The sequence below is a fragment of the Miscanthus floridulus genome, chromosome 1, assembly GCF_019320115.1.
Source record: "Miscanthus floridulus cultivar M001 chromosome 1, ASM1932011v1, whole genome shotgun sequence".
NCBI classification, from domain to species: domain Eukaryota; kingdom Viridiplantae; phylum Streptophyta; class Magnoliopsida; order Poales; family Poaceae; genus Miscanthus; species Miscanthus floridulus.
In genome coordinates, this window is record NC_089580.1 from 28,338,978 (window position 1) to 28,352,001 (window position 13,024).

Below are 13,024 nucleotides of genomic sequence, written 5' to 3' on the forward strand. Positions count from 1 at the left end.
CGTAAACGATCAGCTAGGAACAGTATTTTTCTTTCACACTAAACCAGTCAACAGTAAATAATCCACGATACGATACGACCTCCTGAACGGTCTGGAACATGATTGTTACACCTCACGGGATAACCACCGTAGACTCCTCCGCGCCTCTTCCCCACCCTCACCTTACCCCACCCCACCCCACACGCGCTGACGCGCTTTCGCCGCACCAAAGCGTTGTGACTCGTGAGCTGCTACTTAACCTAACCCCACCGCAAACAATTCTCCATTCCTGATTCCAACCAGCCCATTCGAGTACACACGGAGTGGGGGGGAAGCCAAGAACAAGCAGCGATAGTCGTCTCTCGCGCTCGTGGGTGTGGAGAGAGAGAGGAAAGGTCGGATTTAGTTTTACGGCTGCTGAGGAGAGATGTTGAGGGCGGTGGCGAGGTGCTGCGGCCACTGGCCGCCGGGCGCCGCGGCGGCGGACGGGATGCTGTGGCAGACGGAGCTGAGGCCGCACGCGGCGGGGGAGTTCTCGATGGCCGCGGCGCAGGCCAACCTAGCCATGGAGGACCAGGCGCAGGTGCTGGCCTCCCCGGCCGCCACGCTCGTCGGCGTCTACGACGGACACGGCGGAGCCGACGCCTCCCGGTTCCTCCGATCCCGACTCTTCCCCCATGTCCAACGTGCGTTTGATTGCTGTTTACTGGTATCCGCCTTCTCCTTTCTGTGTCTTGATCGTTCCTGGCTGATTCTGAGAGTTTCATGTGGCAGGCTTCGCAAGGGAGCAGGGGGGCATGAGCGCGGAGGCGATTCGGAGCGCGTTCGGCGCGGCCGAGGAGGAGTTCCATAAGCAGGTGAGGCAGGAGTGGACGAAGCGGCCGCGGCTGGCTGCTGTGGGCTCATGCTGCCTGCTTGGGGCCATCTCCGGGGACACGCTGTACGTGGCCAACGTCGGTGACTCCCGCGCCGTGCTCGGCCGTCGAGTGGTCGGCGGCGGGGTCGCTGTCGCCGAGAGGCTGTCCACCGAGCACAACGCGGCGTCCGAGGAGGTGCGGCGGGAGCTCGCCGCGCTCAACCCCGACGACGCGCAGATCGTGGTGCACGCCAGAGGGGCGTGGAGGGTGAAGGGGATAATTCAGGTGAGAACGCGATCAGTTAGCCGTCTCATTTTATTGATTTGGTGCGCCTGTGGTGGAATTTGGGGAAAATATCTCTGCTTGGCTGCTTGTTTATTAAAAACTGTATCTTTCTTTGATTGCATCTTGGTGTGTCTGCGTTATAATTTGGAGTAGTTTGTTTGCGAGTTAATATATTACGCGGTGGCATTATAAGTCTGTAACAAAATTATATTATACTGCTAGTTCCCTGATTTGTACTCCAGTGTTAAGAAATTGTGCCCTTGCGTAGATTGCTATGCTTTTGATGATCTATGCTATGACGGGTTAAATATTACAGTATACAGAAATGGAACTAACACAAAGGTTTTACTAGTATATACAGTAGGACTTAAAAGCTGTTCGATCATACTGAAGATTTTTTCTAACCACTCTAAGAAAGAACACTCCACCTTTTGACTTTTCCTATCTTGATATCACTATTATGCTAAATATCTTTTCAGACTTTAGTTAGTGTACAACTTAGTATGCACAACTTAGTATAGTATCCTGGGACAGTAACCTGCACGTGAGCTACTTTATATATCTGACCTAACTTATGAATTTCTACACATTATTTGATCAACTTATGTATCGTATCTTTTCGTTGCATATCTTCCGATCGATATTCTCCAAATATCTTTTCAGTTATTGCAACTTAGCTTAGTATCCTGATCTTGCAACTTCTGCACGTGGTCTGCGTCTTTGTGTTGCAAGCTGCTCTATATATCTTTGGGGAACTATTGTACCTGGCCAAGTGGCCAACACCTCTGAATGTGATATGTGAAGTTTCACGTAAGTAGAAGTAAGCTAACATGTGAATGTTGTAATGTCAGGTGTCAAGATCCATTGGTGATTTTTATCTGAAGAAACCGGAGTATAGCTTGGACCCCTTGTTTCGGCAAGTTGGCGCCCCTATTCCATTGAAGAGGCCTGCTCTTAGTGCTGAACCATCAGTTCAAGTACACAAGCTGAAACCAAATGACCTATTTCTGATATTTGCTTCGGATGGTCTTTGGGAGCACCTCAGCGACGATGATGCGGTGCAAATTGTCTTCAAGAATCCGAGAACTGTAAGTGATCCTCATTGGTCATTTCATTATAAGGTCTTTGTCTATGTTTACATCCTTTGCAGTCTAACTAATTAAGTCTTCACAAACTTTTTCAGGGGATAGCCAACAGATTGGTGAAGGCTGCCTTGAAGGAAGCAACCAGGAAGAGGGAGGTCAGGTACCGTGACCTGAGGACGATCGACAGGGGTGTGAGACGGCATTTCCATGACGACATCAGCGTCGTTGTGGTCTACCTTGATCGCCACCGCGAGCGCCGCCACACCAGGGTCATCGACTCGAGTAGCAACTGCACCAGTGCACCCGTGGACATCTACTCCTCCAACACCCACCAGTCTGCGAAGCCATTGCACGCTTATAAGAGCTGAACTCTGGGTAGAGGACTGTTGGGTTGTCTTGCAAGTTAGGCTCTCTCTTGCCTGGGTAACGGTGGAGTTGCAGAGCAGGGGGACGACTCACTGCAGTGCCATTGCCATCGGAAGAACTCGAGATGTACATAGATAGCGTGGGGTGCGTAGCATTTTGATGCCGGAGAATATCATTTGGTCTCGAACTACGTAGATAATTGGTTAATCACAGCATTTTCTTGTTTCTGTTTTGTCTGATTATGCTTAACCAGCAGTAAGCCCGTCCATTGAATCGGATCGGACTTAATTTAAGGGATCTGTAATACAGGGGTGTCATGAAATAGTTTGATGACGAACTGGAGGTTAGTGCCATACATACAAAAGAACAACCATTCAAATAGTGATTATGCCTTAGTTGCCAACCTTTGTTGGTATTGTCTTCTTCACCTTAGTAGCTAGCTGTTTCATTTTTGGGGTCATTTGTTTGGCTGGTTGCACTGTTGTAGCTTCATCTACTGGTACTATCTTCAGTGGCACTGGTTCGTCCAAGTCCAGCCTCTTGCAAGTGAATAAATTGCTTGTGCATCTCACAGTACATTAGTGGTTGGTTCATGTAAATGGAAGCAACAAATCTTTTGCTGCCTGGTGCTTGATCCACCTGCATTGCTGATCCTTGCACAGCTTGGCCTGCAGCTCCTTCATGTGCTTGCTTAGCTGCTGTCTCCCTTGCTGCTGCTACTCTGGTCCTTGGTGTCCTTAGAGGTTCCTTTGTTGCTACCTCTCCTTCCTTAGTTGTTTCTTTGTCAGCGGTTTTCTTCTTCCCTGTAGTCTTTGTTGTTGTTGTCTTAGTGGTGGGAGCTGATGTTTCCTCTCTTTCCTTTGCTGGTTTATCCTCACTAGGTTTCTGCTTCTTCCTTCCAGACTTAGTGGCTGTCTTCTTAGTCCTCTTCCTATACATGATGTGTTGGTAACTTAGATAGATTAGTGTAACAATAACTGATGAAATTACAAAAGAAACATACCTTTTTTTATGCCTGTTAGTGGACACCTCCAGCTGGTGGTTCTGTGGTCAAGCTCACCACAACTCTTACATGTCACTTGCCTTTGCTTTCTTTGTCCTCTCCAAACAGCTGAGAATCATATTCTTTCTTTGTCTCTTAGGTCCTTTCTTTTTCTTAGCCACTGGTGAAACACTTTGAAGCCCTTGTCAACTGCAGGCCATTGTTGCTTGTCAGTTATACTGGGTATCACACGTGCATAAGCTGCCTGTAACTTTTTCACTGAGTAGTACCCATTGACATAATTTTCCATGTCTGGCTGCCTTTCTGTGGTGATCACAGCAAGGGCATGTGGGCAGGGCTTACCATTGACCTGCCACTCCCTATATGTACACTCCTGCATATCTAGGTAGACAACATGCCTTCTGATCTCCTCACCCTTGTACATCACAGTCACTTCAGCTTCTTGGGGGTTTCCTTTAGTCACCTGGAGATGATCTAGTCCCTTGCTGGTAGCATTTAGCTGGTGAATGACAGCAGGAAGGATGGCACCAGTCAAAACTAGTGGGATCTTCCTTTTTTTCTCAAAGAAGACCATTGTCTTGATCCTAATTGCATCTGCAAGGGAGTCCAATGGCTGGTCTTTGAGCTGTTTGATCCAAGCATTCCAGCACTCAACAAGATTATTGTTTATGTAGTCACACTTAATGTCTGCTGAGAACTTGCTTCTAGCCCAGAGTAACTTGTGATGCTCATTTAGCCAAGGTAAGATGTCTGCTGAACCTGCAACAACCTTGGCCATGAGCCTCTCATACTTCTCCATGTAAGCTCTAGCTGCTGGCCACATTATTGACCCAACAATAAACCACTGCCTTGTCCTTGAGAAAACATTTTCTTCATGTTGTCCATCAAATGCCTAAAGCATTCCCTCTGCTTTGCCCTTGGGAATACCTGTTTAACTGCAGCCTCTAGACCCTTGCAGGCATCTGTGCACACACCTAGTTTGTCTAATGGACCAAGTACCTTGCCTAACTTTCTCCATGAACCAAATCCAGTTCTCTTTTGTCTCAGAATCAAAGAAACCAAATGCTATTGGGAATATCCAATTGTGCCCATCTATAGCATTAGTTGTAGGCATGTGTCCATTCCATTGCCCATTGAGAGCAGTGGAATCTATACTAATGTATGGCCTGCAGCCCTCTAGGAAGCCATCTATACTACCCTTGAATGCATAGAAAAATCTACTGAAATGAACCTTCTTGCCTACTTTCACAGTGTCTATCTCAACAACACTACCTGGGGACCCAAGCTCTATCTCTGCTTTGAATCTGAATAACCAATAAAATGAATCGTCTCACTTACCAAAAAGCTTATCTGCAGCCCTCTGCCTACCATACTAGCAAGTCTGGTAATTTATGTTGATCTTGTATTTCTTCTCATGTTCATCTTTGAGCTCCTTTGCCCCCATCTGAGGCTTGTCTTTAAGTAGAGGCTTTGCTCTCTCTGCAATCCATGCCTGGGATGCCATCCTGTTCAAAATTCTCCTTCTTGAGGCACAAGTATGCACATTAGAATTTATTTGTATCTACAAGCAAGCAAGCAAGCAAGCAAGCCAACATTAGACTGTATTTATGAACTAAGTTTCATACAAACCACAGAACAACAGGTTAACTAGATAAAAACAGTGACATATTCTAGAACAAAGAATAGTTAGTAATATATACGCTGACACCGTTATCTCTCTTAGTTCTAGCTCTAATAATCCACTTGCATCCTATCGGGTTCATAAACCCAGCATCCCCGATGGACCCACTTCCTAGCAAAAGCTTGGCCCAGTAGACAGCATTACAACAAACGCACGACTCCTGGGCCGGCCCAGATACCTAATGATAGGCCGAAAGAGCGATCTAGTCTCAGACCGGAAGGCTTGGCCAAAGAGGGGACAACACTCGCTTCTGACTCTGACCCGTTTTTTTGACCAGGAATACACCGAACCTCTGCTTACAGATCTTCACCGACCGGCATGGTTAGAGCCGACTGGGAACAACCGATTGGGGACGCCCACTTAGTGAGGACCCAAGAATCAGGCAGAGCGGATAAGGCAAGGCGCTCAAGTCAACCGCAATATCGAGGATCATACCCTACACACCTGTAGGAAAGTACCGCCAGGCCATGCCAGAAGGATGCTTTGCAACCTTCCAGGCATGTCAGAACCCGAATAGTGTTGTGGGTGCTGGCATTTGTCTTACAATGTTGTGGGTGGGCACCGTCATTTGCCATACCAGGCAAACACGGTAAAGCATGCCACACGCGTCTGACATGAGCAGTATTGTGGGCGCCGACGACCGTCCTGTACCTAATAGTGTGGGCAACAAGACTTAGTAAAACACGAGCACCCACACTCTCTCTCTTACTCTCTCACTTGTAAGACCATCCCCTTCACCTATAAAAGAGGATGCACTCTCTTCCAATGAAGGGCGGTCATTCTGACTCTCTCTCTGCTAAGCTTTAGACATTCTGAGCACTCGAACAACTCCACGACTTTAGAACTCTAAAGCTACAAAGAGCATACATTCCAATACTTAGCGCACGTAGGAGCTCCCGTCACTCTTGGCCCTTCGGTTCAAAGCCCGACCAGACCTTTAACACCCCCTTCTTATTCCCACCTTTCTGCCATCTTCGTCATGACGGGCTCAAGCGATACGATTTGCTTTGGCTAGCTGGAGTTTCCCACGCTCCCACCTATTGGGATGTGGGTTCCTCCCATCTTCAAGCCATCCTAGACCTTCCTCTTCGAAAGCTTAGACTTTATCGCCGACCAGCTAGGCGTGCTTTGCCTTCGTAAGGAGGCACTTGTCCCGGCGCCCATCGGAGGAGGAGCGCCCTCTGTTGCCTCCAGGCCACCCGACAACCTCAACGATGAGACACCTGTGCTTCGCTCCAAGCGCACGCTGGGCTCAAACTCCACTGTGAGTAACATACATATTGTTCTTTACTCGCTATTTAATATCTTCCACCGACTCTCTAGAGGGACCCCGTTGTCCCTACCGCAACCGCCATACGACCGGTTCCCCTATGGTCTCATGTCCCCCATGGACGCGTACGCACAGGGGCTCTAAAAAATGCTGACACCGCCCCCTCTCACATCTGAATTCATGGGGATGGCAGGCTACACTTCTGCCTCTTTCCATGACCTCATGGATGACGAGGTTGAAAGCGACGGCTCCAGCATTGGTGACGTCGTGGCACCTAGCCACCCTCTATCCTAGGAGTGCGCTATGGCAGATGCTCTAGGACAGCTGCCGGTGGTAGCGGAGTCCCTACAGACTCACACCCCTCTGGACCCTCGTGCAGAGGCCCTTGCTCATGTGTAGGAGCACAACGAAGAGTTGTGACAAAGGCAGCAGAGCCAACTGCCACCTGTGCTGGCGTGCTCGGCGCAGCACGCTGTGCCACACGCGCGTAACCCGGTGAACGGCGCTTGGGGTCACATCCGTCAGGTCTAGTGCAACATCATGGATGGAGGAAATGACCCCCATAGTTCACTCAGGTTGGCCATAACATCACCGCTACGGCGATGCTTTTATGCGGCCTTCCCGAGCCTATCGACCCCCAGGAACAGGTGATCCATCGGAACCTTCGAGCGCTGGTGGAAATCGTCGCTGTTCAACAGGCAGAGAGCTCCGCGTCGTGATACCATCTCATGGCCTCTTCCCCTACCGAGGGAATGGGGGCACACCAGTCAAATCATTCCATCCGCTCACCACTATAGTCGCCGAGCGTGCAATAGGAGGACGTAGCTACACCATGGCCTGACCCGGTGCCTGCTCCACATTGACCACCTATGCGCAAATGGCTCAGGACGAACCATGACGCTCGCGGCGTCATCAACAATTGGCATCAAGCCTGATGTGATGATGACGTCCATCAAGGGGCGATGAGAGCAGGTGGCACGAGCCCCGATCGGACCATCGAAGGGAGTGGGGAAACACACCCCAGGCATGATCACCGACTAGACAGCCTAGGACCATGGGCCTTTAGCCATCGCATCTAGAAAGCATCGTTCCCACAGCGCTTTCGACCACCTACCAACATTGCCAAATATAATAGAGAAACGAATCCCGGTATATGGCTCGAAGACTTCCAGCTCACCTGCCAAGCCGGAGGAGTGGATGATGACCACTTCATCATTCAACACCTCCCCATCTGTGTGGGGGAGCATGTTCGAGCATGGCTCGAATTCCTCCCGCCTGACAGCATCCACGGCTGGGCAGATCTCAAGAGGATCTTCATCGAGAATTTCTAGGGGACGTATGTCCGCCCTAGGAATTCCTAGGACCTCAAGAGCTACCAGTAGGAGCCCGACGATTCCCTATGGGATTACATTCATAGTTTCTCAAAACGATGCAACTCCCTTCCTAATCTCGTTGATGTGGACATCATCGGCGCATTCCTCTCTAGGACAACCTGTGAGTCCTTGATCCATAAGCTTGCCTGTCTGAAGCCTCGTGCCACCTACGACCTGCTTGACATCGCCACAAAGCATGCCTCCGGCGAGGAGGCTTTGGAGCGGTCTTTAGCGGAGGCCAGGACAAGGCCAAGGCCAAGCGCGAGGACCAAGATGAGGGCCCCTCCACACAAAGGGGCAAAAGGAACAAGAAGGATCGGAGGGCCCCTCCACGCAAAGGGGCAAAAGGAACAAGAAGGATCGGTGCCAATCAGACAACCCCGCTTTGGTCCCCATGGCTGATTGTACGGGCAAGCAGTCCCAGCAGGGTCAACACGACCACTTCGACAAGCTCATGGAGAGCCCATGCACCAACCTCGCCTACCCCGTTAAGCACCTCTACAAGGAATATGAACTCCTCAAGTGCTTTCTGTTGTAGGCTGGTGGGCCGAAGGAAGAAAATGCCAGGGAGGTAGCGGCCAAGAAAGGAGGTGCGGTAGGCAAGGATGATGATAGTTTTCCTAACCTTGAGGAATGCCTCATGATCTTTGGGGTATCTGATGCCATTTACTCCAAGCACCATCACAAGGTGCGCTACAGAGAGGCATGCATCAGTGAAACGACCATCACCTCTTTCCTTAGCTGGTCAGAATCTTTGATCACTTTTGATCAAAGGGACCATCCTTCCCATGTTGCCAGACTAGGTCGCTACTCGCTCGTCATCGATCCCATTGTCCGTAAGAAGCGCCTCACCAATGTGCTGATGGACAGAGGCAATGGTCTCAACATCCTCTACATCAACACCCTCGATGCCATGCACATCCCCTAGTCAGAGCTTCGTCCAGTGAGCTCTCCCTTCCACGGTGTGATCCCAAGGATGTAGGCATACAGTCTTGGGTAGATTGACCTACTCATCATGTTTGGTGACTGAGCCAACTTCTGCTCGGAGGTCCTCACCTTCAAGGTAGTGGACTTCCTAGGGTCCTACCATGCCATCTTGGGGCGGCCATGCTATGCCAAGTTCATGGTGATCCCCAACTACACCTACCTCAAGTTGAAGATGCCAGGACCGAACAACATCATCACTGTGGGTAGCACCTTTTTGCACCCCTACACGTGCGACCACGAGCATTATGAGCTCGCCACTACCATCATCAACTTAGCTGAGCTCCCTCAGCTCAGAAATTCATTGACTCTAGTAGTCCTAGACTGCTGTAAGCCAACCTCCTCAACTACCTTCCACCCAATCGAGGAAACTAAGGCAGTGGGGATCGACCCCACCGACCCAACCAAGACGGTGCGAATCGAGGCCAAGCTCGAGGCCAAATAGGAATGCAAGCTCGCCGACTTTCTATGCGTCAATCACGATGTCTTCGCATGGAAACCTTCTGACATGTCGAGCACGCATTATGCCTCATCCTGAGCTCAAAGCCCACCAAGCAACGTCTGCGTCGCTTTGACGACAAGAGGAGTAGGGCCATAGGCGAGGAGATCACCAAACTCCTAGCAGCCGGGTTCATCAAGGAGGTATACCACTCTAACTGGCTAGCCAATCCTATTCTTGTTAAAAAGAAGACTAGAAAATAGAGAATGTGCGTTGATTATACTGGCCTCAACAAGGTGTGTCCAAAGGACCATTTTCCTTTGCCATGCATAGACTAGATAGTTGACTCCACCTCAGGATGCAAAATCCTCTCCTTTCTAGATGCGTACTCAGGCTACCACCAGATCGTGATGAAAGAGTTTGACCAGCTCGCAACTTCATTTATCACCCCGTATGGTTCGTATTGTTACGTAACTATGCCTTTCGATCTAAAGAACGCTGGCGCCACTTATCAATGGTGCATGTAGCAATGCTTCATCGACCAAATCAACCCGCTCGACCAGCCTGGCCAAGTTGAGCGGCCCAAACCAACAATTGCCATCTATGTAGATGACATAGTGGTCAAAACAGCTCAAGCTTGCGACCTAATAGCGAACTTGGCCATAATATTCATAAACCTCTGAAGGTTCAGCATCAAATTGAATCCCGAAAATATGTTTTCGGGGTTCCAAAGGGGAAGCTGCTTGGATACATCGTGTCCAAATGCGGCATCGAGGCCAACCCCAAAAAAATCACAGCCATCTCCAACATGGGCCCTATACGCAACGTCAAGGGCATACAGAGACTCATCGATTGTTTGGTCGCCCTGAGCCGGTTCATTTCTTGGCTAGGCGAGCAGGGGATGCCCATCTACAAACTTCTCAAAAAGATAGACGCATTCGTCTAGACTAAGGAAGCACAATAGGCTTTGGAAAGCCTCAAGGCATCACTGACGTTAGCCCCAATCCTCGTCGCTCCTGAACGGGGAGAACCCCTCCTGCTCTATGTCGCGGCAAGCAACCACGTGGTGAGCGCTGCCCTAGTCATCAAAAGGGAGGAGCTAGGACACCACCTAAAGGTCCAGCGACCCGTATACTTTGTCGGTGAGGTACTCACCAATGCCAAGGTTCAGTACCCCTAGGTGCAGAAACTTCTATACGCCATGTTGATGGCGACCCGAAAGCTCCTGCACTACTTCACCGACCATGAAGTCATGGTCGTTACTTCATTCCCGCTGGGAGACATCGTCTGTAACCGCGACATCGCGGGATGGATCTCCAAGTGGGCACTCGAACTAATGGGCCACAACATCAGGTATATCCGTCGCACCGCTATTACGTCTAAGGCTCTTATGGACTTTGTCACCGAATGGACGGAGGTCCAGCTCCCAACCCCAGACGTCACCCATGAGTAATGGATGATGTACTTCGACAGGTCCATAATGGCACCCGGCTCGGGGGCTGGAGTGGCTCTGATCTCCTTGGATGGGACCAGGCTTCACTACGCGATCCGCCTCCATTTTTTGGCCTCAAACAACGCCATGGAATATGAGCCCTCATGAATGGACTACGCATCACCATCAAGCTTGGCGCTACGCGGCTATACGTCCACGGTGACTCGGAGTTGGTCATCGGCCAAGTCATGAAGGAGTCATCTTGCAAAAGCCCCCTCATGGTAGCATACTGCCAGGAGATGTGCAAGCTCGAGGACAAATTCTAGAGGATTGAACTACATCATGTCCCCCAAAAAGACAACGATGCCGCTGATTTTCTCGCAAAATTGGCTACCAGGTGGGTTTCATCTCTAGATGGGGTCTTCATCAATGACCTTCACGAGCCATCTACCCGCATCCTAGAAGGTCCGATCCAGATACACTCCGACGCCAATCTAGCACTCGGGGGCTCCGACCTTGGTGCCTCCATGATGATGTCACCCATCATCGTTGTCGTGGTAGCACTCGATCAAGCTGACTAGAGAACACCGCTACTCACCTACCTCCTCAAGGAGATTCTCCCACTAGAAAGGACTGAAGCGCGATGAATCGCTCGACGCACCAAGACATTCATCGCATTCGGTAACAAACTTTACAAGCAAAGTCCATCGGGAGTACTCATGAAGTGCGTCCCTACCAACCAAGGGAAATAACTCCTCCTCGAGGTCCATGCTGAAATCAGCGGACATCACATGGCCCCAAGGTCGCTAGTCAGAAAAGCCTTTCGCCAAGGTTTTTACTGGCCCACTGCGCTGCGAGATGCAGAGGAGGTCGTCTGCTGGTGTGAAGGATGCTAGTTCTACGCTTAGCAAACTAACTTGCCATCGTAGGAGCTTCAAACTATCCCCATCACTTGGCCATTTACAATCTGGGGCCTCAACATGATCGGACCCCTCAAAAAGGGCTCAGGTGGTTTCACTCACCTACTCGTAGCGGTGGATAAATTCACCAAGTGTGTAGAGGCGAAGTGATGAGGACATAACACCCATGCATATGACCATGTTTGGCGCATGGTATGGAGGGGTAGGAGGCCAATAAGGGTATCCAAGTCAAGAAGGAGGTCCGAGGCTAATTTGGTTCGAATCCTCAAGGTGGAGGCCCAAAGCAACTCAAGTTCGAGTCTGCCTCGGCCTCTAGAACCAGTCTGCCTTAAACTGGTCACCCATGATGCATTCGGACTCTGTTTTTAATGATCCACATATGGTTGGAAAGGTAATTTGATAAGGAAGCCAATCCTAGTGGTCTCACATCAAAAGACCTTCGAAATCAATAGGAATCATCAAAATAAGTCAGCGTCCAGAATCTACCAGGGTGCTGCAACACCGTCTTTTGGTCTGTTGGACTGTGTATCATGTTTGGGCCCATTAGGGGGCACGTCTAGGGGGGTTGACGCCCAAGACTCTATAAATAGCGGCCGTCGCTCTCCTTAGGATTTGGGTTTTGTTTAGTTCTTGATTTCCTCGTGAAACAGACATCGTTTTGCTGCAACTATGCCGCCAAGGCTGCTTGCTGTGAACCAAGGCCCAGTTCTTGATCTTGTTCGCCTGTGGTGATTAGTCCTTTCGAATAAAGACTTGAACTCCTTCTCGTTATCATAAGCCTCATATTTATTTGCAATTTTAGATTGTGTTCATCATGTTCTTGCTTGTGTTCTCGATTCACTTGTAGGAAAGCCTTCTTGGTGAGGTCAATCGTGTTTGCGTGGTTGATAACCAACGGAGCAGTGGTGTAATGGTTGCGGGGGTCTGAATCAGTCTTGGTTCAAAGCCTAGATCGTGAATGTTAAGTCTCCACTAATCGACGCTATCATATCTTTTAGAAGATCGGGCCTAGTCTATATCAAGTGGTATCAGAGACCTTGTTGCCCGTTAGGTATAACTTTGTTTTCCCCTTTAGATTGTTACTATTTTTGCATTACCTATCGTCCACAAAAAGCCAAAAAATATACACTGCCACATATTACCCGTCCTATAGGCTCGTTGTGCCTTTGCAAATTTTTTTAATTTCAATTTGTTTTATTGAACTGTTGTCCCTCGCCGTGTCATAGTGTTCGTTGTGTTTAGATCTTGTTCTTGGTCTAGTGTCAAGTCTTGTCTTCCAGTGTGGTGATAGTTTGTTCCTTTTCACCAAATCTTGCATCCCTGTTGGTTGTTACATGAGCAAATTGAGGG

The 13,024-nt window shown here is 49.5% G+C and overlaps 2 protein-coding genes across 2 annotated transcripts; one reads left to right on the forward strand and one right to left on the reverse strand.

The window, feature by feature from the left end:
* Positions 1–253: 253 nt before the first annotated feature.
* On the forward strand, positions 254–2,943 carry LOC136470445 (probable protein phosphatase 2C 34). The gene is made up of 4 exons (XM_066468312.1): positions 254–665; positions 754–1,121; positions 1,973–2,209; positions 2,305–2,943. The coding sequence occupies exons 1-4, from the start codon at positions 407–409 to the stop codon at positions 2,572–2,574; spliced, it is 1,134 nt and encodes a 377-aa protein (XP_066324409.1). The 5' UTR covers positions 254–406; the 3' UTR covers positions 2,575–2,943.
* Positions 2,944–3,690: 747 nt separating this feature from the next.
* On the reverse strand, positions 3,691–4,374 carry LOC136453683 (uncharacterized). The gene has a single exon (XM_066454244.1). It carries the CDS (start codon positions 4,372–4,374, stop codon positions 3,691–3,693), a length of 684 nt encoding a protein of 227 aa, XP_066310341.1.
* Between the last annotated feature and the right edge of the window lie 8,650 nt (positions 4,375–13,024).